Source organism: Perna viridis, chromosome 13 (assembly GCF_037379345.1).
Source record: "Perna viridis isolate PV_CMFRI_1.1 ecotype Kerala chromosome 13, ASM3737934v1, whole genome shotgun sequence".
Classification (NCBI taxonomy): Eukaryota; Metazoa; Mollusca; class Bivalvia; order Mytilida; family Mytilidae; genus Perna; species Perna viridis.
This window is the reverse complement of record NC_142457.1, coordinates 9,147,458-9,171,306: the sequence shown is the minus strand read 5'-3', so window position 1 is coordinate 9,171,306 and position 23,849 is coordinate 9,147,458. Positions and strand designations below refer to the sequence as shown.

General features: G+C 32.7%; 1 protein-coding gene across 2 annotated transcripts; it reads left to right on the top strand.

Moving 5' to 3' along the window:
- Positions 1–281: 281 nt before the first annotated feature.
- On the top strand, positions 282–23,335 carry LOC148599476 (vasopressin V1b receptor-like). 2 transcript variants are annotated; one of them, XM_088557616.1, is made up of 7 exons: positions 282–518; positions 7,855–7,963; positions 9,418–9,559; positions 10,064–10,401; positions 10,697–10,829; positions 11,504–11,596; positions 22,210–23,335. In XM_088557616.1, the coding sequence occupies exons 2-7, from the start codon at positions 7,886–7,888 to the stop codon at positions 22,272–22,274; spliced, it is 849 nt and encodes a 282-aa protein (XP_088413742.1). In that variant the 5' UTR covers positions 282–518; positions 7,855–7,885; the 3' UTR covers positions 22,275–23,335. The 2 variants fall into 2 exon arrangements, with proteins under 2 accessions (XP_088413742.1, XP_088413741.1); XM_088557615.1 differs by lacking the exon at positions 22,210–23,335 and adding an exon at positions 18,795–19,707 and having other exon boundaries at positions 287–518.
- Positions 23,336–23,849: the final 514 nt, after the last annotated feature.

The window sequence follows — 23,849 nt, the reverse complement described above, 5'->3', positions numbered from 1 at the left end:
AAAAATACATTGTTGTATTTATCATCAAATATTTATCTCAAATACACAGTTAATACATTTTTTCGCTTGAAAAAGTATACCCATTAACCATTCATCCAGTACACTTTTGTAAACATTGTAAGTATAAGTTGTTTACGGTTTTATGTTGAACTATGCCAAAATCATTACATCTCCTATATTAAATAACATATTTGTAAACAATGCTCCACCTTCGTTATATTTTAACTCTATAAACATCGTAGATTCAAAACAAGAAATATGATATTAAACGAAATAAACTACTTGAATATCTCCTATTATTAACAACGTGAGAAAACTATTGGTGACAAGCAGACAGTTGCTCTATATAACATCATGTTATTATAGTTTCATCATAGGTTTATGTGAAGACAGTGTACAGTCGTGAGGATAATTGCAGTGAAAATCGTTTTAATACCCTACTTGGATTTGGATGTGAAGTTTATAGTTTTGTCACGTAAAAGTGTTTAAGTTGTTGAAATTTAATTCAAAAAAATAAGGTATGTAATTATTGGGTCTCTGAAAATGGAAACATATAGATGGCTTGCATGTATATGTGGGCTTTTTAGCTCATTATGGGGTGCACTGAAGAACCATTTTGCATGTGATTGTTGACATTGAATAACTCATCATGAAGCAGATTTACTGGTTTGGTTACTGTGTTTCGAATTCCATCTTCTCTGTGTCTTATTGTCTAAAATATTACTTCCTGTTGATTGTTAGTGACTCTAGTTTTCTGGTCAATATGTATCAGTAACTAATAATAATAAATAATCTGAACACTTTGACAGTTTCTACAGAATCATAACATAATTTTAAACAGGTTCGTTTGATTTCGTTTATTTTCTCATTTTTTTATAACTATACTTCGCTGTTTACATACACGTGATGTTTTAGATTAAACGAATTCTCAGTAAGTTCGCCGTTTTGAATATTGTTAAGTTTACCATATAACCATAATGCTAAAAATCAGTTTCGTTGATGCTCTTTTTTTGTGTTTTCTTCAAAAGGCGCAAATATCAAAAGAAGCACACCGCAAGAATAAAAGCGCCCCTGGTAGTGCGATCAAACAGCATTGTTTTGTAGTTAATTTCTTGATTTATTTGTTTTTGTTCCTTACAAGTGGATATCTATGTGAAACCTGTCCAAATTCGAACCCGATTTTTAATGCATATAAATCGATATGAATATATTTTCCACCCGTTCGATGAAACAATGCCTCAGATGTAATTGATAGTATTATGTGTTGTAGTTTTCCTAGTTCTTAAAACGAATTATCACTAAACCATTTTCCAAAGGTGAACTGTCTACAACATTGCTTAAGTCTAGTAGAAATGTTTCAATTTTTCTTCTAAGTTATAGAAAACTAACGCTTTTCGCTACTGTGTGAGTAAAATAAACAAGTTTAAATCGTTTGTTTTCTCTCCACAAGAAATATATTATCTTTTGAAATATTTCAATCAGGATTTTTTCCCTTGTCACGGAAGCGCTGAGCTAAATGTCAATACAGCGACGGTAATTTTGTGCGTGGGTTACGTACCTATATAGTATAAAGGCTAACACTATTGAATGTATATGTGAATGAAACAGTTATTTATACAATATCCTATTTGGTAAGATTTATAATTTTTATTTTATCAAAGCAGTAACAAATTATATTTGCATATCCATATATTGGCATCAATGACTTCTTGTTAATTATTTGCACACGAAGCCTTTGACACGACAAACCCGTCTGAAAACAAATCTTCAAAGCCATATTTGAGATTAAATATCCATTCACCGTTTTGTGATTTTATAATATCTTTCGGCAAATGCTTGAACATGACCAACGTAATAAACGATTAGCCGAAAAATCAACAACGTCACATATCTTTGTTTTACGCCATTGCAAGTTTGTCCCGTTTTGACTGATTTATCATTGGCTGCACATTTTAAACGATTTTATTTATTCTTGTTGTGTTAGTATTATTGAAATGTCTTCATGTTATATCCTTATGCATTATGAATGCTATGATTCAAAATCTTACTATTTTGCATACGAACGAACAAATAAGTATTTTAATACGAGCACATTGTCAACCATACTTAGCAAGATATCTGTTCTTACAAAGTTTATCTAATCAATTAATAATTGTCTTGATCTATTTTCTGTTAGCTCTAAATTAGAAAATTTCTTTTTCTACATTGATCTTCTAAAACGGGTGTTTCTAGAAAAGCAGAGGACGCTTAACCTACCGGTGCACCTGGTCCATGCTCCGAGTTTTTAGTGGAGTCCGAGTTGCTCATTTACTTTTGTTACTTTGCACGTATGATTTTAGTTACTTTATGTTCTTTGTTGTGTATGTCTGTTTTCCATGTCTGGTCTTTTTCCTTTTGACTTTTCGTTTGACTACCGCTATAACCTTGGTTCCCCTGAGTACTCTCTCTGATAAAAAACGCTTTACTGTACATTTGTAAAACTTCGCTTGGAGTAATTTTCACTATATTTGTGGACACGCAATTCTCGGAAAAATCAAAACGAACATTTCTTAGTTTTATTTATTTATAATGTTATGATGTATGACTACAAAATTACAACTAATCAACGGATTTGATTTACCAAACATCCTGGGGAGTTACCAGTTAACAGTATAATTGTGCAAATTGTCTATTTTAAATATCTTTACAATGTTTACCTGCATTTTAGCATATGATATTAGCTGTGTGCTTTACATTGGTTTTAAAAGAGCAATCAAGGGAACCAAGGTTATAGCGGTAATCAAAAGAATGTAATCCAGGGACAAAGACCAGACATGGAAAACAGACATACACAACAAAGAACATAAAATAACTGTTTGTTTGTTTGTTGGGGTTTAACGTCCGAGCAGCAATATTTCAGCTATATTCAGACGATGAACATGAAATTGATGATAGAATGAACATGAAATGATGATGAAATGAAAAAGGGATGGGACACAAGGACAATGGGGTCGACAAATTTTGATTGCCATTAGAAATAGGGAGAGGTGGGTAGGCTCCTGTAGCGGAGCCCTATGGTTCCTACGGGAGAATACCACAGTAGAGTTCTTTAACGTGCGAGGAACGTGGCATCTTTCCCAACACGGTGCACCACTATGGTTTGTGGTCAGGTTTTCCGTATTATAGCCTGACAACCCCAGCATGTAACACGCCAGGGGTACCCCATTCCACCACCTGGGGCACACATCCTAGTTGCTCTGTGGGCAGAGCGCCCTAGCCCCCGGCTAGGGTTCTGAGCACTATTTAGTCGCCTTCTATGACAAGCTTAGCGCTGCTGCAGGCCTGTTCTTTTAACACCCGAAACTGCACGGGGCCATAAAGTAACTAAAATCATACATGCAAAGCAACAAAAGTAAATGAGCAACTCGGACCCCACTAAAAACTTGGAGCATGGACCAGGTGCACCGGTAGGGTAAGCGTCCTCTGCTTTTCTAGAAACACCCGCCGAGTTGCTCATAAAAAGTCAAGCCCGGGGTAGACAAACGAGGAAAGGAAAACTATGACCCGTTGAATACATCAGTTTTCATTGTGCTGATGGATACACCATAACGATCAAATAGTTCATGATGACGACCATAAAACTTCTATAGTGATGACTTCAATCTTGTAGCAACATAACCCTGTTCCAGAAGCCTGTTTGTTAGAGTTCTAGCGCGATACAAAAGTCTGCGTAGTTTCGGCAAGCTCTGGCATAACGTATGAGTTGTGATATGAACACTCCATACGCTTATGACCAGCATATCTGCAGTTCATGTCAATGAAATGTAACTTGTTTTACTGAATGGATTGAGGAAATCCGTTTTCATAAACCACATCAAATGTATTATTTTTTTTCAAATTGGCTTGACGTTTTATAAAAATGTCATAATTATCTTGCTTGTTAATGTCAGATGCAGTCAACATACTGTATATGTTAATGCTTCAAGACAAAAAATATTTTTCATGTCACCGTTAAGTCAAAATACATCTTTAAAGTCGTCAATAAAAAGGGACCTTTGAATCGGAGTCAACACGTACTTTGCAAGAACATGGATATTAAGGCAAAAAACCTGTTGTTATAGCTGGGAACGTAGAAAACGTATCAAACTCCATAACATTCATAAAGATAAAACCACAACATACATAATAGTTGATATGTAGATTAGTAGCAAACAGGAAAATAAATAAATGTATAAGCTTTGTGGTATAAATCACACTCTAAATACCTCGATTAATATATTGCTATACGTTGTTTGTAAACTTTACATTTCAAAGCTTAAAGGTGATTGTGTGTATGTGTATTGCTCCCATTTACATAAAACCAGGAGAATATCGTATGTTCCAGTTTTCGTGATTTATGGAAAAAGATCAGCTCGCAATTTACTAAAATGCTCTTTTGGTTAGGTTTGGTTTCTGAATTCGTGATGTGTCAAACGACGCATGATGATACCATGCAAATAAAATACTTCACTGTATGGTATTAGTATCTTTCCTGAGATACGTGTAAGCTCTGACCACAAGTGTTAAATTGATGATGTCTTCGTATGATTGTATGTGTCATGTTGCATGATTGATTACTGGGAACGGGAACAAATAGCCGGAACTAGAAATATTGTGAGGCAACTGACAAAAAGAAAGCCCCATGTTACAAATGTACATTAAATGTATACCCGTAAGTTTAAATATCTCATCTTTAAGTCTAGATCTCCCGCGGTAATAAGTGTATTTTTACATGCCCATTTACATACAATGTCCAAATGTCTTAGGAATATTCTACTTCTTCAGAATTCTTTGAGCTATTTAAGAGTTGCACCTACGATATTTTGCGGTAAAGGACAAAATACAGAGAGAAGTATTAAGTTTAACAAATCATCGAACGTTTAAGTGAAATGAATTTCCATCTGTCTCCATGAGGATTTTCTTGAGGAAAATACATTATCTTCCTGTAAATGTAAGATTTATTTTTAATCCTATAAGTCGATTAAGTAAGAAGAAAATCTTCAAATATAAACAAGGCTTAGTTTCATCTATTTCACTTTGTGAAAGACAAACCAAACAGTTCACCTTCACTTTCTTGTAATTCAAAACAGTTATAGACCACAAAACTAAATGTACTTTGTCATTATTTGTTGAACTTGTGTACAAAATATATGAATTGTATAATTATGCAATAAGCACTATACAATAGTTATCGTTCTTGTTTTGGTCGATTTAAGTTAGACGTGAATGTGTGGTTTTCTAAAAAATACAGATATGATCTGTATTCAGAAAATCCTATATTTATGTTTATATATATGGGGTATGTAGACAATTAAGTATTTGTTCGGTACATATAAAGATTCATGCAAACCCTTTTGATTAAATTGCTGGAAAATTCCCAATGAATACTTCATGTATACAGAATTAAAATTATCATTTAAGGATTAATTCATTAGAAAGTAAGAGCTTATTTCAATTTTGTAGTAACATGAAAACCAAGAAACTCTGCTCCCAAAACTTGAAAAATCTGTTTACACAATAAAACCCGTCAATTTTATCTTATATTATTAAAGAGTAATCAAGGGAACCAAGGTTATAGCGGTAATCAAAAGAATGTAATCCAGGGACAAAGACCAGACATGGAAAACAGACATTCACAACAAAGAACATAAAGTAACTAAAATCATACATACAAAGTAACAAAAGTAAATGAGCAACTCGGACTCCACTAAAAACTGGGAGCATGGACCAAGTGTCCTCTGTTTTTCTAGAAACTCCCGCCGAGTTGCTTATAAAAAGTCAAGTCCGGAGTAGACAAACGAGGAAAGAAAACTATGACCCGTTGAATACATCAGTTTTCATGGTGCTGATGGATACACCATAACGATCCACGAGTTCATTAAACAACTTACTACAGTATGCATAGAAATGCCTATCCTTTATGAACCGAAAACTTCGACAACTTGTTATTACGAAGCGGTAATGAATCACAACCGATCATTATGAATCACAGCCGGTCATTATGAATCACAGCCGTGCATAACGAATTTGAAAAGGGGGCATCAATACGGGACCATGAAGGACTAAATCGAAATGACGTACATTTCTTACAATAACTGACAAATTTTAATGTTTTCGAGTGATGACAACTTATATGCACATTGTTGGTTTGAATGTGTTAGTAAAAGTTAATGCACACTTCAATTTATAAAAATTGTCATCAAATGTATCAATGTACATGTATGCCTTTTTCCATATCGTCCATATTGGCTATGTTACATGTCCTTGGTACATGTATTAATAATGGATTATGACTATGGTCTCACTAACCACTTCCGGGTGAAATGGCCACCTCCTATGTAGTACCAAAAACACACAGAACCTAAATATATGCATTGTAAGTGCATTATTTGTGTGTATTCTGATCAAAAGTAGTCAAAATAAAGCTGAGAATATGTACTTTGAAATCATATTTGTAATGTACTTCAAAAGTGTATGAATATTGATTACATGTGTGAGTAATTAGCCTCCATGCTGTCAGCAGAAAAAGTAAAAATGTTGATTTTCAGAATTTTTTATTCTTGTAAATTTTGTGAAGAATTTGTGCAGTCATCGTACCATTAGAATAATTCTTTTGAAAGCCATATTTTCCAAACTCTGCAAAGGTATGCAACTTTAAGGAGTTAATTTTACTGGGAATTCACAGTTAAACATTGAAAATTATTTGTTTAACATGTAAAGTAATGGACACGATAAAAAGGTTAGTGAGACCTATGTCATGAAGTGAATCAACGTATGTCCTTTTCCATGTTGGTACTGTAACATGCCCGAGTAATTAAAAATGGACAAGGATGACTGTAAGACCAGAGGCAACGCTAATATGGAAAAGGCTATACATGAGTGACATGTCCGGGTCAATTTCCTGCGCAGAGGGCTTATTATCTTTTCTTTCTCTTCCACACACATAGTTTAATCCCGCCCGTTTGTGCAAATTAGTATACTACAACAGAAATAGCTTCGTGAATTTATAATGACTAGAGCTCATGCTTTATAATATATTTCCCACAATCTGTCTAGCATAGCATATAACCTAACGGAGGGACACACAGTAAACTAGGAAGCGACTATAGATTTGCATCTTTTTTCACTGCATATATGTTACACATAACTATGTGAAGACACGACATCGGTTTTTAAAATAATGATTTGTGTATAGACAATGCGTGATGATAAAAAAAGGAAAAATAACTGAGATATTTGTTGTTGAATAATTGTTACAAACATGTTAAATGTTTAAACAGTTTGGTTTTGTTTTCCTTTTATCTCTAATATTCGATTTATGATTGATATTTAATACAGTGATCTTTTTTGCACTAAAATTCATCCCTGTAACGGTGCTTTAACGCGAAATTCTTCTCTTCTGACAGATATGTTTTATATATATATATATAAAGATAACAAATAAAACGCTAATACATTAAAAGATGAGTATAAGACATGCAAATTTTTTTTTTTTAAAGAAATGAGTATCGAACGTAAGGTTTGTATCTCAAAAACAGAGGATCTTGTCTCAAACTAACCCTGAATAATCTCAATACTCAATGTCCTATCCAAACATGAATGAATTTCCTTTATAGATATCAAAAATGTATTTTGAATCTTGATAAATTGAACACAGGTCTAAACGAATCATTTTTAAATTCTAAAATTTGTTTGTTTTTAATGATTTTTTCATTGTATTGATAGTGTGATATTTAGCAAGTTAAAGAGTAACTGATATTGATAAACGTTTATGTTAGTTTGACAGTAAAAGTAATTGCATCATCTTCACTTCCATATTGTTATATCTTTTTTCAGGAATCTGAGACCCAGTTTCCTCTAATCAATAATGGATTGTAAAAATTCGTCGTTGACATATCCGTTAAATACCAGCTGCTCAATTGATGGCGTTATGAACCAATATCCGGTAAGTGGACAATAATTTGAGTTGTATTATTGTTTTTGAGTGATTGATCAAATGTCTTGTTATAAATGTTTCGTCGATAAATGTATTTTGGTCATAATTTTTATTGCCTATACTACGCCTTTCGTGAAAAACCTAAAGCACTTCTTGACATCATCTCATCAAAACCTGTTTTGTTTTATTTTGTTCAATGTGCTTTTCCCCTTAGAAAATCTAACGTTATTTTCTATGGTTAATGTTCAGCTATTAAGTCAAGCTCATTTCAAATCAAAACAGTAAATCATAAAACAAACTATGTGTATAATGTTGTTTGGGGCCCGCTGCAGCCAACCTTGTGATGTAAGGGTTTCTTCGTCGTTCTTAAAAGACCGATTTGTTGCCTTAAGCTGATTTGTTCATCCCGCTGGGATTTTATCCCTTTGACATGTTCACCATATCGATTTTAGTTATATCTTTTTGGTCTTTTTGGTAAAATGAATCAAAACACAAGCAACAAAGGCAAAAATTGCTGACATAAAATCAAAATCGAAACAGTTTTAGATATCTCACCATATCATACTGAATTTTTGTATGATTTCTCGCTTCATTGACATACACAACAATTATTGTGTGTGTGTGTGTGTGTGTGCATACTTATTTTTTTTGCATATAAGTAAATAACACTAATGAGCTTTTGTGGATACTGACGATTAAAAAAATCGATCAATGTTTTGCTATTGACATTTACCATAATTACCGTTTATTTACATAATGAAAAAAAACCAAATACTATAAATGTTTAGTCTCATAAAGCAAGTAGACCAGGATTAAGGAGCATAACACTCATAAGTCTTTGGTACGCTTTTGTAAGCTATTTTAAATAAATCAACAAAATTAACCAGAATCAAAGTAAGTTGATTGATTTCATTCGGTTTCAGATGAATGCTTGATAAGCTCTACCACATGCATCACATTTAGAAACCCCATGGAATTCTTATACCGACGTTCGAATAGCAGAAAGTTTCTATTTTGTTAACTACAAATATTATCATCTATGTTATTTACAAATTGATTTCAACAAAATTTCAACATATTTTCAACAGATAAAAATATATATATATGTATGTACATGCCTAACAAATTCAAAACTTTCCATTGATTTTGACTCGTATGTAAACCATTACAAAGTGTAGAGCGCATCATATAATGGGATATTTCAAATATCATATGGGACATTTAGATAGCAATAATGATGAATCATTGTAAAATCCTCGTCCGCCAAAGTAAAAGAAAGAAGATAAAAAGTAGATTTTCAATCTTTTGTATGATATATTCCTAGCAAAATGTTTTCTGCGTTCTTAATATTGGTGTTCCTAATAGATATACAGAGATATAGTCAACCTCTTGTATTGTTGTTCCAACGAACGTACTTCGTATAGCTAAAGTAGTTTAACGCTGACAAAATATTTGTCTTTCAGACGGAATGGGAAATTGCAAAATGGATTCGCTGTATGGTACTTTTCGTAACAGTGTTCCTGAATGTCCTTTTGTTAGTGCTGCTGCAAGGAAAAGGACGTAAATCTAATTTACTTTTGTTTGTCTTCCATCTAGTCATAATCGGTATGTATTCACAGTACAGAACGTTCTAGTTATGATGTTATTTGCATAGTTTTCGTTACAACAATGACAAGTAAAAAAATAAATTCGGACCGTTTTTATCAACTAATTTAGCTTTGCATTGGAGCTGGGATCAGAGTTCAAATGCGGGCACTCATGGAAAATCCTTACACTTGAAAATACTTGTTTACGGATTTCTAGTTTAAATTCACCACATCTTATTCAACTGTTTGTTTTAGCCTGGACTTCAGAAGATTGTAATTACATGGGAAAAGTACCTTTGTTTGCAATAGCTACAACTTGTTTTGTGTCTAAATCAAACGTTTGATGAAATCTAATCCACCCAGTTACACAGATGAAATATTTTGTTTCTGTAATATCCTGTTGTTGTTTTGTGTATTATGTTCTCTAGTTCTGTTTCTTATTTTATTGCTTCTTCTTTGTCAAATGACTGTCATTTTTTTTTTATTTTCCTTATTCGTTGTTCATAAAATTGTTTCGTTTTAGACATAGCGGTTGCAGTTTTCCACATTTTACCACATATTGTTGATCACTTTACGAAGGTTTGGTTGCTGGGGGAATCCGTCTGTAAACTAAAGTTTTACCTTAGCAACGTTGCTTTGTTTGCCTCTACCTATATGATCGTCATCATAGCAATAGACAGATTACTAGGTGTGATTTTGAAATTTGGTGTGACGAGACAGAGAAGACGTTATAGATTAATGATGGTGATAATACCTTGGATGTTTGCCTTTCTTGTGACCATACCTACAATTAAATGGACACGTGTTATTGCCATTTGCGGATTACCTATATGTACTCCTGATCTACGTGGAGTTAGAGAGGTACGTCTTGTTAAGCATACATTTGTGGATTACCTATATGTACTCCTAATCAACGTGGAGTCAGAGAGGTACGTTTTGTTAAGCATACATTTGCAGGATTCGACAACAGTTATACACGTACAATCAATCATTCGTGTGAAAAAGCATACAGAAACTTGTTAATTGTTTCAATATCAATATAAAAATATATGATAAAATTATAAATTATCATGTTAAATGTAAAATGTACGTTCATGAAGTTACGTTCTAAGATTTCTTTAGAAAAGTTGTCCTTTAAGTGCTAAAACTTTTGTAGATTGCAATCCTTTCACATGCGATGTTACAACTATTTTTCCCGCTGGCTCTGCTTGTTATAAGCTACAGTACCATTGTTTTCATAGTTTGCAGAGGGTTTCGATTCAAGCAGTACCCAACACCTAGCAATGAAGGTATAAGGAATGTTAATTCAACATTAATTGCCATGATTGATTAGGCATATAAGCAGATATTGATTAAAAGAAAATTATCAGTATTTATCAGAAAGATGGAAGTATACTTTTATACCTTAATTTTCTAAGCATCGAATATGTATTTATTAAAGGACAAACACGCTTTTTACTCACTAGAATTATAAAAAAACTGACATACAATGGATACTTTGTGTTTCATTTTTCGGAGTATATATTAGCTAAATACTGGGAGCCGGATAAAAAATTTAAATGTTATGTGACAAAAATATCGATAAACATAGCCAGAAAATTCTCTCAATTCAGAAAGTATTGCGATGCCCTGATTATTGCCTATAAGACTGGCTTAAAATCGTCATTTATAAATCTTTCTTTATGATACCTAAATAAAGAAATTATTCCCCCTTGAGTAACAACGACATAAATGAGAAGACCACAATGCATAAAAAATTTCAATTTTAGAGTACTTTTCTCAACTTAAGTTTATTTTTGTCTCAAAGACTGATGTAATTTGTATTGTCAAACAAACTTCCAATGGCGGATTCGAAGAAGATTTGAGAAGGTGTCTTCTGTTTATATCCTGGAAAGCCGTATTATTTTCCCCAATGTAATTTTCTTCATATTGTTGACCTATTTATTTAACTTTTTATTATAAGGTTTAGTAACACAGACGACGGACAGCCAAAGGTGTCGAGTATATTCTAGAGCCCATAGAAAAAGCATTATTATGACTTTCGTCGTTAGCCTAAGTAAGTATACAAAGCTATTAAAATAAAATCAAACCGAGTATGAACCATCAATACAGATCAAAAATGCAATTTTACTTTTTAAAATTGAAAAACGGAAAAAAAAATGCATTTGTAGTGATTAAAATATGATGTCAAGTCAATTAAGTTCGAACTGAAAATTATTTGCAAAATCTGATATTATATACTTATATGAAACAACCTACGATACCTTAGTTATTTGATAGTTGCTTCTTCTTCTAATATTTAAATTTGTTATTGATTATTTTTAGGTTAGTGCATGGTAATTACATGTATATTGAAACTTTATTTTCAGTGCGACATACTAAAATCAATCATATAGCATAACCCCCTTTAATACCATAGTTATCAGTCTCTCGTTGGTTGGTACTAAACCAAATTCTCTATAAAGTTGGTTTACCTACTTCTTGAATGGCTTGATATAAGCAATATAAAAAAAAAACAAATGTGATACAAACAAGTGATGAAAAAACGCCGTCGTAAATGGTTGCTTTGTGATTGTGTCGCATTTTCTGTATTATCTGATTGGTCAAAAGCGCCGTTGTGACGTGTTCAGAGTTAATATAAAAGAAAAGACTTTGGATGAGGTTAATATCATATTTTTTTAATCGTAAACTCGTTGATCATTACGGTATATCCATTTGCACCATAAAAACTTATTTGTTCAACGTGTCATAGTTTTCCTTTACTCTTTCGTCTAACCCGGATTTGATTACACCAGGTCCATGCTCAAAGTTTTATTGGAGTACATACTTTTGTAACTTTGTATGTATTATTTTGCTTATGTTATGTTCTTGTTTGTTTATGTCTGTTTTCCATGTCTGGTCTTTTGTCCCTGGATAACGTTCTTTTGATTTCCTCTAGAATCTTGGTTCCCTTGATTATCTTTCTTTTGGCAGACAAAAAATATCCACTAGTTATTTATGATTTTACCTTCAATATGCTTTTCTATAAGCATTGTTTCAAATGTATTGTCCATTAATGCATCAGATTGCATTGCATAAAGCCAACATACAAAACAGTTATATGACACCCAATGACTGAATGAACCACTGCATTCATTTTTCATGTTTAAATTAACATGCTTCGAACGAAGACGGCTATTTATACAACATTAGAGAATGATAATTGATTTTCACCATCAAGTATATTCAACTTACGACTACCTTGTAAGAATGTCAAAATTATTTTAAAAAAGACTAGCTTTATTTGTATATATACCTTCATCATCAGCTTTCCAAGTGGCTTTTATACCAAAATACAATATCCAGTCGGGTTTTGATTTGATGTTTTGGACGAGCTTCTTGTCTTTAAAAGGATTTAAAAATCATTTGCTCGAGTAAGAGTTCAGCATCAAAGCTAATGCTATATTAATAGAAATCTACATTTTAGTTTTCGTTTCTGTGTATTACATAATTAAGTGTACGTTATTGTTAGAATCAGGCAAAATGGGAAAAATAAAACTATGCTTGTAAAAAACTCACCGATCTGACCATGTAATTTTACTCAAGGGTGCTTTCTGTACTTGGAAAGACCATCATTTGATCTATGTGTCTCTTGACTTGTTCAAAACATTTTTAGAATGCTTGAAAATTGAGGTTTTTGACAGAATTAAGTGCCTTTGAAATCTTTATTTTCAGTGCATTTCAATGGAATAATAATTCAATTTACTAAAATGATTTACAAAACATTGTCTTTTTTTGCTTGATACTGATGGTGCAAATATTATTATTAAACTTTCAAAATGATTATTTTTTTTCGTTCCATGTTTCACCTATTGCCTGATTCTTACAAATACTGTACTGACACTTAACCACTATATTACTAAGAAAGTGTTATAAACATTCTACACTTCTCAAATAACATTAGACTACAATTGACCTCTGAACCTGAATTTATTAATATGAAGAATACTTACGACCGTAATGCTCAATGACCTTGTGTTTGTCACGTACTGTTACAAATCTTATTTTTGCAGTGTTTGTCTTGATAAACTACTAGATAAATAGAAATACTTAGAAGCCAGACTGGGAATATCCTTATAAGATCCCCTGTCAAACAAATAAGTCTAAAAATACATGACGAGTACAGAAAGGTATTTAGTGTCTAATGTTTTAAAAGGTAGTACAGAGAACCATGTTTTAAAAGAACCATCTCTGGACTGATGATAAGCCGTAAAGTTGACGCAATTTTCCTGATTCTGCAAACACCTGATTAAAACAGTACATTAATTTCACCCTTTATTATCTTCCGTTAGGAAATATAAATAGAGACTATGGACAAAACTATTCCATATTTCAAATAATATTTGTCTAAAGTTTTTGGCCATCAGACATTTTTGTCGGTTCCCATTAGTTCATGTACTAGTTAGTACAGATAAATGTAAGAATTAGACAGATTAAGCAATATGAGACAAGCACTAGTGCTAGTGTACCTGAAAAGTCTTACTTTATAAATGGCTGGGTAGTCTTGATACACTCGAACCTTTCTGATCCAACTTTTTACAAACTCCAGATTCCATTCATAATACACATACAGATTTAAGAAGATAAAAAACACAAGTCAATTAATAAAAAAAACTAGTTGATAAACTAGCATTTGTCCGCGGTTATATTTTACATGAATATAGTAAAATATCATTACTCTTAACCATGCTGATTAGTATTAACGTTTATTTTCCCATTCATAGGCTTCATTCGCACTGCACAAGCGAGTGATTAAAACTTTGTAATTTCCCGCCACGTGTCGGTAATTTAAAATGTCGTGTGAAGACTCCCAAACTTACAATGTTTACCATGTTTAAAATTGTTATTCATATTGTTGATCAATCAAATTCTTGTTGATTTACGAATGTTCATATTTTAAAAGATTAATTGGTGGTATATCAACTAATCATAATGATAGTGATATCGATGACGCAATGACTTGATGACTGGAGGGGAAGGTCCTTGATGACGTAGTTGATGTTGGGAGAATTAAGAGTGTTGTTTAATTTATTTTTTTTTATGGTTTTATTCATGGAGAAACAGATTCTCCCTCATTTCTTTTGCTAAAGCTTGTGGGTTAAAATCTAAAGGTTAGCTATTTCGAGTGGATAACTTCTGTAATCCCCTCGGAACTGAAGGAGAATCTATATTTATCGAAATATGTCGATAATTTCGCATATCCTATCCTGTCCGATATTTAGACCGACATATACGATGATATTGTCAAACGCAACAAATGCCTTATTTAAATGCAAAATACTTTCATAGATCACTAAAATGTCATTAACAAGAGTAAAAGAGTAATCAAGGGAACGATGGTACTAGCGGTAATCAAATGAATGTAATATTCTAGGCACAAAGATCAGACATGGAATACAGACATACACAACAAAGAACATAAAGTAACTAAAATCATACATACAAAGTAACAAAAGCAAATGAGCAACTCTTTCATACTCACTTTCAATAATATATTTTGGTTGTGATTTACAGTCTATGTACTGGATTTTTAGACTCCATAAGAATCCATACAAACAACGGTTCATAGCTAGAACTGCAAAGTGTTCCAGCAAACCTCGTTTAAAACTTTTAACTTTTATACTCACAGCTGTCAAAGTGAGTCTCTATTCCTACCATGACACTTGTTTCTCATATAGTGGTATTGCATTTATTATTTTGATTATTTTATGTTTTTTGTTATATGTGTCCATTGTCCATGGCTGGTCTTTGTCCCTGGATTACATTCTTTTATTTTCGCTAGATTCGTGGTTCCCTTGATTACTCTTACCAAGTTAAGTGGCGTTTAATTCTTACAAAATCAGATAGCATAAGTTTTGAAATCAGAGACTCTATAAATATGCTTTATTAAAATTATTCCCTACAATGTGACCAGATTCAAGGATTACAATATCTTATAGCTCTATCTCTATCCAGGGAAATACTTTGTAAAGGATGAAATATTTGACTTTTATATTTGAATTTTTTATAAGATTATTTAGAAGATAGCTGTTTGCACTGACAACCATTTTTTAAGATGTCACACAAAAAAAAAACCAAAAAACAAAAAACAAAAAAAACAAAAACAAAAAAAAACAAAAACACAAAATTATATTATTCCATTTGTTTAAGCGTACTTAAAATTCATACATTTGTCTCATACCAAGCATGAATAGTTTTAAATCGCTGTAAATATGATAAACTACCGAGTAAACCTATGGTAGAAACCTTACAAATGAACTTATTTTTCCAGACACTTTTGTGATGTTTTTATTACATCAATTTCAGTCAGTGATAACATCGAACTTATTCTTCTTTTAACTTCTACAGACATGACATCTTTGACGAGATTCTCTGATTGAGGTTGACTTATACACACGCACTGCACTGTTGCTAGGATTCGATGAATATTCTTTTCCAAATTGTTTCAATCAATTAATTTAACTTACTGATGAATGCAGAATTTTCGTTCATAAACCTTGGTTCCCTTGGTTACTCTCTCTGGTATCTAATTTCAATTGAACATCCATTAAATCAGATTTAAATGTTATCTAATGTGCTGAAATGGCGTTCAATGCTTTTCTTTAGTGTATGAAATTCGAAATATAAAGTCAATGAAATGCAATGCAATTTCATCATCGATGGGAACTCAATAACATTACTCTATCATACTATTGTAACTTTGAATTCACTTTTCTGCATTTTCTGACATTTCTAAGACAAACGAACTACCAATGTATATTCTACAGACTATAAACTATGTGTCTACATTGTAAAATTTGTGTTTCTTTTCGGAGCATGATGACTTATACTTGACTTTTTATGAGCGACTCGGCGGGTGTTTCTAGAAACACCCGCCGAGTCGCTCATAAAAAGTCAAGTCCGGGGTAGACAAACGAGGAAAGGAAAACTATGACCCGTTGAATAAATCAGTTTTCATGGTGCTGATGGATACACCATAACGATCCACGAGTTCATGATGACGACCATAAGACTTCTGTAGTGATGACTTCAATCTTGTAGCAATATAACCCTGTTCCAGAAGCCTATTTGTTATAGTTCTGGCGCGATACAAAAAGTCTGCGTAGTTTCGGCAAGCTCCGGCATAACGTATGAGTTGTGATATGAACACTCCATACGCAGGAGCCGAAGGGATGTTGCCACAGTTGAAAGGAAAGTTGACAATCCTGAATGAAAAGTCATCATGTTTGTCGTAAAGTTTGGTAAATGGTTTTCCTTTACCATCGATTTCTAAGTGTAGGTCAAGATATGAGGCTGACTTTACAGTGTCTGTAGTATCCTTTATCTCAAGTTCTTGGGTAGATGCGATGTATCATATCCCCGAAATTAGGATTGTTTAAAGATAATACGTCATTTATATAACGGAAACTGAGATTGAAGGATCTAGCCAAACGATATTCTTTCTTTCTGATCAGATCAGCTATAAAGTCAGCCTCATAAGAGTGAAGGAATAGGTCAGCAAGTAAAGGAACACAATATGTTCCCATTGGAATGCCGACCGTTTGTTGAAAAACACGTCCACCACACTGGACAAATATGTTGTCGATTCAAAATTCCAGCATTTTGTAAACATCTTCCTCTGTATATTTGGAAGATGATTTGGAATTATTTCTTACAAAGTTTTAGGAATCTCTATTGAAAAACTGTCAAAAACCTTATTGTTTTACATTATATTTAAAAATTTATTACAAATTCACTTACGCAGCGATCAAATAATGGTATTTTTGTTAAAGAGAAAGAATCCTTGAACAAAATTATTTTGTTAGACGGTGGGTTTTTGACATCCATAATTTAGATTTTTCCCAATTTGCCTGATTCTTACAGCCGTAAAAAAACCCATCCCATTAGTTATGCCTATTGTAAGGATTGAATGCTTGATTATTGGGGTTTACTGCTCGAGGAGCAATATTTCAGCTATATTCAGGTGATGAACATGAAAGGGATGATAAAATGAACATGAAATGATGATGATGAAAAGAAAAACAATGGATGGGTCACAAGGATAATAGTCGACAAATTTTGACTGCTACAAAACAAAAAGGAGGGATGGGCAGGGTCGGGCAATTTAGCCTCCTGTGGCGGAGCGCCAAGGTTCTTACTCCTATCTAATACCACAGCAGGGTTCTTTAACGTGCGAGGAACGTGGTATATTGTAAGGAAGGCTAGATAGGAAATATGTCACATGCTATTAATTACGAAGAAAAAGCGTTATGATGTTTTTTTTCACTTTATGTAATACTCCGAAACAAATTATATGGGTTCATATGTCCCCGAAGGTACTTAATAGTGAAGAAATCCTAATTTATGGCAAAATGTAAAATTAAGGATCTCATATACTTTACGTTCACATGAAAAAGGGTTTCCACCATGTTGATTTAATCCAAACTCCAAGATGTCATATCGTTACAACGAAGCAAGTGCCATGACAGGCTAAGATTTGACCGAACTAATTAAGGGCATAACCTTCGTTTCTTTGGGAGGGTCTCTTGATTGCATACTTACATTACTATAACTGAATCAATTTATGAATTATGCATACCGAACTTGTTAGCACAGCCTGGCGATGAAAGGAAATATTTGTTAACATTTGATTTAAATGACATATATTCATTTAGAGGAAATGAAGTACTCCTAGTTTTAATCTACTCCAAGGCTCTGTTCTGTCAGGTAGAAATTTTAATTGTGTTCCCCAAAACCCCAAAACGAAGTTGGGGAACATATTAATTTTGTTGGTATTTATTATATCAACATCTGGCTGACAAAAAAGTAAACCAATACATCTAGGGTTGTTCTTGTAAAAAAAACGAACCAGTTAGCAAGATTCAGATTCAAGTCACAATCGAACTGAGTTTTGAAATGTAAATGTAAATGTATCTAATATATACTCCACTCATTTTTAAATACCCCCAGATTTTTTTATTAAGAACAGTCAAAATAAAAGTCGAAATAAATTAGTGTTCATCAACTTCAATGTAGAGCTATCATGTTTACTGATGAGATATGTTTATCGACATTGGGTTATAAGACAGTGGAAAAAAACATTCAGCAATTTTCATTTGTAATATCAGATCTTTAAAATCTGGTCGATATTTTGAGCTTTTTATGAATACAATACAAATTAACTCAAGTACAAAAATATTTTTAATGCAAATTGTTTTTCTTTTCATCTTTTAAAGCATTTATAGGATGTTGGATGCCATCTATTATGGCGGGAATTTTAAATCTGTACGGCGATCTTGGATATGGAGGATGGTTTGACATTTTGATAGCATTGGCTCCTTTGAATAGTATGGTCAACCCAATAATATTCCTTACATTTAACAAGCGGACATTAATGAAAAGAAAACTAGATAAACGCCGTGTTAAGCAACTGGATGTAAAGTTAATATATAGAAACTTCAAACCAAGGAAGGAATCGAGATAGGAATGGATACATAATGACAATGAGTTGTTATCAACCATATACTTAAAAAAAAAACTAAAAATATAAAGAGTGAAGCAATTCTAAATACTTACAATATTTGTGCATATTAGTTATAAAAGTAAGTTTACATGAAGGGTAACAGCAACATTACCGAACTGATAACATCTAATCAGTGGTCAAAGGGAACAGTCAAATGGAATGGAGTGCACTATTTTGTAAGGGCACGCCATGTTGCATTTTAATGTAATAAGTATATAGGCCTAAAATGATTGCTGTGTCGTTTTGTGTAGAATTTAAACTCCTAGGTCGACCACCAAAACTGGTCCGTTTCTTCCTTAAGAGTTTGGTTTTCAATTCCATCTCGCTAATATAATTGGATATAACTCAATGCTCCTTGCAAACCACCGAGTCTGTTCAAGCAAAGGACGTTCAAAAATGCACTGCATTTGTTCACAAAAGAGTTATTGATTTCTTTCGATTTGAGTCCAAACTACTTGTTCATTAGGCTTGAGGTATTATTTTAGTACTATTGTTATTATTATTGAGTCGTCGTGGTTGTTTCTGATAATGTTCCATTTAGATTTTTTGTCCTCTTGTAAACATTTTCATAGACTCATATAGCACTTCTGGATGGCAAGTCATGTAATTAAATTAATTGTGCATTTTTTGTTAGTTTATTGGTAACATTATCTTAATTGTACTATTTCATATTTTCTGAACAGGACTTTTATCATATAATTTATGACATGATATAGGTGAAATAGACACAGGAAGAGAAATTTGTTCAGACAATTCGACGTGCTTACAAATAATCTTGCCATAATGGAACATCATTCTTTGATTAATAGAATACAAAAATGTGTATATTCGTTCCATTTGCGGGTTAATTATAACAACAAAGAAAACAAACAAACAAAAACAAAAGCAAAATCAAAACAAAACATAACATAAACCAAACAAAAGAAGACAAAACAAAAGCAAACAAAACCAAAAACAAAACTTTTTCACTAAATATGTTTTATGGTTATTCTAATTTTGTCTTCTATTACATGGTAGTGGTACAAGGATGAGTTGTCCCTAGATCGATGCTTCAAAGTTCTATGGCCCTATGACATGATTCCCGTATAGAAGTTCATTAGAAATAATTCATAAAAACTCTAGGTCACCTGAAATCATTGTAATACCATCTCGGTGGTCTAGGATAGTATATTCGGGTGCGAGAGGTCGTGAAATTGAACCCTGGTCGAGTCAGACCGATGACCTAAAATTAAAAGTCACTGCTTCTCCACCAAGCACAAGGTATTTATGGAATAGAGTGACAACTGGTTTGCTTGAAGTCAGAATACATTGTCCAAATGGGTTTGTATGTTTATCTGCGTACTGTTGCTTCATTGAATTAGCAGTGATCCGGCCTTGTCTGTCAAAAAAAACCAAAGCAAGGTCTTTCCGATTTTTCAATCGCTCTCGTCCTCAAACGCATGGAATTTTAAACCATATTCAACCAATCAAAGAATATACTAATCAAGCAGTTTGTTCTCTTACGGTAGAAATGTCCATTCATTGGATAAGCATTATTTTGTTACCTCTTTTGAATAATGTTCCAGGTGGTAATAAAAAAAGAATTATATACTAGTGCTAATAACTGATTCTCAAACATTAGAACTGTAATGGCAACTACGCAAAGAAATCAAAATTTAATATGTTGGGTGAAAAAAAACACGCGACTAAAGGTTGGTTTGATGACAACAAAGTTTTACAATGACATCGACTCAAAATTAACAATGTACCATTGATTGTTTGATTTGATGTTACAACTTATAAACAGGGTAATCACATGTTATTAATACTAAGGATTATTTTTAAACACGTAATATATTCTTTAGACTTTTACCGTTACTACGGTCACAGTAAAAAACAACATTAAGAATGTGTGAGAGTATTAAAATCCAAGGGTCTTCCTTATTATAACGTATTTCACGCATTTCACTTCGGCAACGACAACGTACGCATGTTTACAAACATGTATTATGTCAGCTAGAAAGCAGCGAGTCTGGCGTCGATTTCACAAAAAGTCGTAAGTGTGAAATTGATCGTAAATCATGACGTCACAGTGCTATTTACGTTTATGACGTCATTACTTACGATCAAATTTTCACTTACGACTTTTTGTGAAATCGAGACCTGCATACAAAATCGACTTCACTTTAAACACTAAGTTGATTACCTTTCATAGGCAGAACCTTTCTGATTTCCCTCTTTTGCTTTCATCGTCATTGCCAGTGACGGAATTGTAAGACTAAAGAACAGAAAATCACCCTAACGTTATACGTAATAAGATACATGTGACCGATTATCCGCCACATCGAGATATATGCAATTATGCAGGTCAATGTCAGTATTTCCAAACGTTGGACAAGAAATGGTTTAGATGTGTACAAGGGAGACCACACACATATGCATAAAAAGGGCACGATCTCTGGTCGACCACTTCCACGACAGACAAAATATACAAGAGAAATAGAAAGTATTTATCATAAATCTTGGAAAACAATTTCATCCACGAGTGATTCCACGGAATTTAATATGTTTTATCTCCAGTTGCTTTCAAGGCTATAAAAATGACCATATATAAAATGCATTATGCAATATAACTCCGTAGTAAGGTTGTACATGTTAATAAATTTCATCAGAATTCCTTTAATAAAATATGTACAATAAATATATTCTATATATGAAACACTAACCTCAGAATATATAACGTATATAAACATTAGTTGAGATTCTAGATATTTTTGTTAGCATCATTTCCAACTCGCATAGTACTTCGGAGTTAATTATAAATTAAGAATAGTTAAAAATATCGTTCAGATGTTATTGTATACTGAACGAGGATATTGTTGCTATATCTATACAATATTTATCACATAAATAGCGGAAACTACTACATTGCCACGACTCATTACAGAACGCTTATAAAACAATAACATGTAAGTATCTTAAGCATTTCAATAGAAATGAAAAATGTTGTAAACATACACATTAATAATTAGAAAAGCTATGAGCAATCTGAAAATAGTAGTTAGATGACCTAGAAAGCGGGAAAGGAAAGACTTTGTACAAAGCATCAACATTAAGCCAATATGTCAAAATCTTATCATTTCTTACAGAGCATGCTGAAAAAATTGCGACGAACAAAGTAAAAACTTTAAGTCTCTTGGACATCAGGAAGTAGATGATCTAGAAAGCTGAAAAGGAGTGACACTGTTCAAATCATCAGGCATAAGCCATATACCAAATATCCCATATAAGCCAAGAAATCTGTGACGGCAATATTTGTAACGGACGAAATGACTGGCGGTCGGAAGGTCTGATGGACAGAATGACTGAAAGACGAAATGACAGACGGACAACCATCACTACATACCAATAAACCAATAATGTAAAGGTTTTGATTTATGCGGTGTATTATCTTCGCTATTTCGCGGTCGACAAAACCCCGTGTAAAAAAGTACATGCTTAATTGATTATCAACGCTGTATTACGCTTGTCGTTGAAACCGAGAAAATAGATACCAGACAGACAGAAAGTTGCGTCTGATGAAGAATGAAAAAAAAAATAAATTTAAGAATATAATTATCCGTTTAACTTTCAAACTACTCAACGTCTTGTAGCTTATACAAATTAATAATAACTCGTACCAATTTATGTCAATTATCGATCTCTAAATAGGGATACTCTCATTAAAGACGCAGCAGATTCATATAAAACGGTTAATACCAATCTTGAATTAATTTGTAATTTTCAGTATGTTGTATACGTGTTTCCGACCTTTATGGACTGACCTTTAATCAACGGTATTATAAAAAAAACATATATATATACAAGAAGTAATCATAACGAAAAGTTATCAGAATAGGAAGCCATGCCCAGCAAAGAACAGTTTTACTGTTTAAAATACAAGGACTGAAGCCGTAGAGTTTTATGGGTTTTAAATCTTGCGCTATTTCAAATGTCAGTCAAAAGTCTGAGATATACTGGGTTATTTATACCGTCAAGGACTTATAACTGTTTTGTGAAAGATAAATATAAGAATTATGGATACTATCTACGCTAAACACATTTTAGGTTTTTCTTTTGTTGATCATCTGTTGTATCTGTTAAAACAGTATAATTGACGCCTAACATTTCAAGATACTATACGTTTCGAAACTGTGATTTGGTAAACAATAACAACCATGAACCAGTAACTGTGTTTGGTAAAAGGAAATACAAATAAAAATATCAAATCAACCATTTATATAATTGATCTTCTTTCCACCACGCGAAGATTGTATACATTACGTAATTTTTTTTTACAGTTATAGAAATAGGCTTATATGATATTTCGTCAAAGATATATTTGCCCTAACCACGTTTGACGAAACTTTGATTCTTTGTTAGTGTCTTCAATTTTAGATTGCAATTATCACGGCGACCCTATATCGTTCTTGAAAAACAGAAATAAGAATGGTCAAAAGTACCATTTATAAGAAGATTAAATATAAATCATTCTAAATTTTAGATGAACTTTCTTGCAAATATTTTGGGGGAGGCCGTTTTCGGTTACGTTTTGCTCGAAGATATTACATACGCATCATCTGTTCTGCAATGAACTCACAGTACCCTGTCTTAAAAGAAATCTAACTTTGAACTTAAATCAAAATATCTATATTTTTTATGAACAACGCTTATACTGTCACAATCTTCAGAACTATCATAACCACTCCTTGTCAGTGTTTCGGAATTTGTTTGATTGGCACAAATTAAA

Excerpts from the sequence above, each read along its gene's own strand:
- LOC148599476 (XM_088557615.1), top strand. The coding sequence starts at position 7,886 with ATGGATTGTAAAAATTCGTCGTTGACATATCCGTTAAATACCAGCTGC. Across the intron at positions 7,964-9,417 it reads GCGTTATGAACCAATATCCG|ACGGAATGGGAAATTGCAAA; the intron begins GTAAGTGGACAA and ends TTTGTCTTTCAG. Across the intron at positions 9,560-10,063 it reads CTTCCATCTAGTCATAATCG|ACATAGCGGTTGCAGTTTTC; the intron begins GTATGTATTCAC and ends GTTTCGTTTTAG.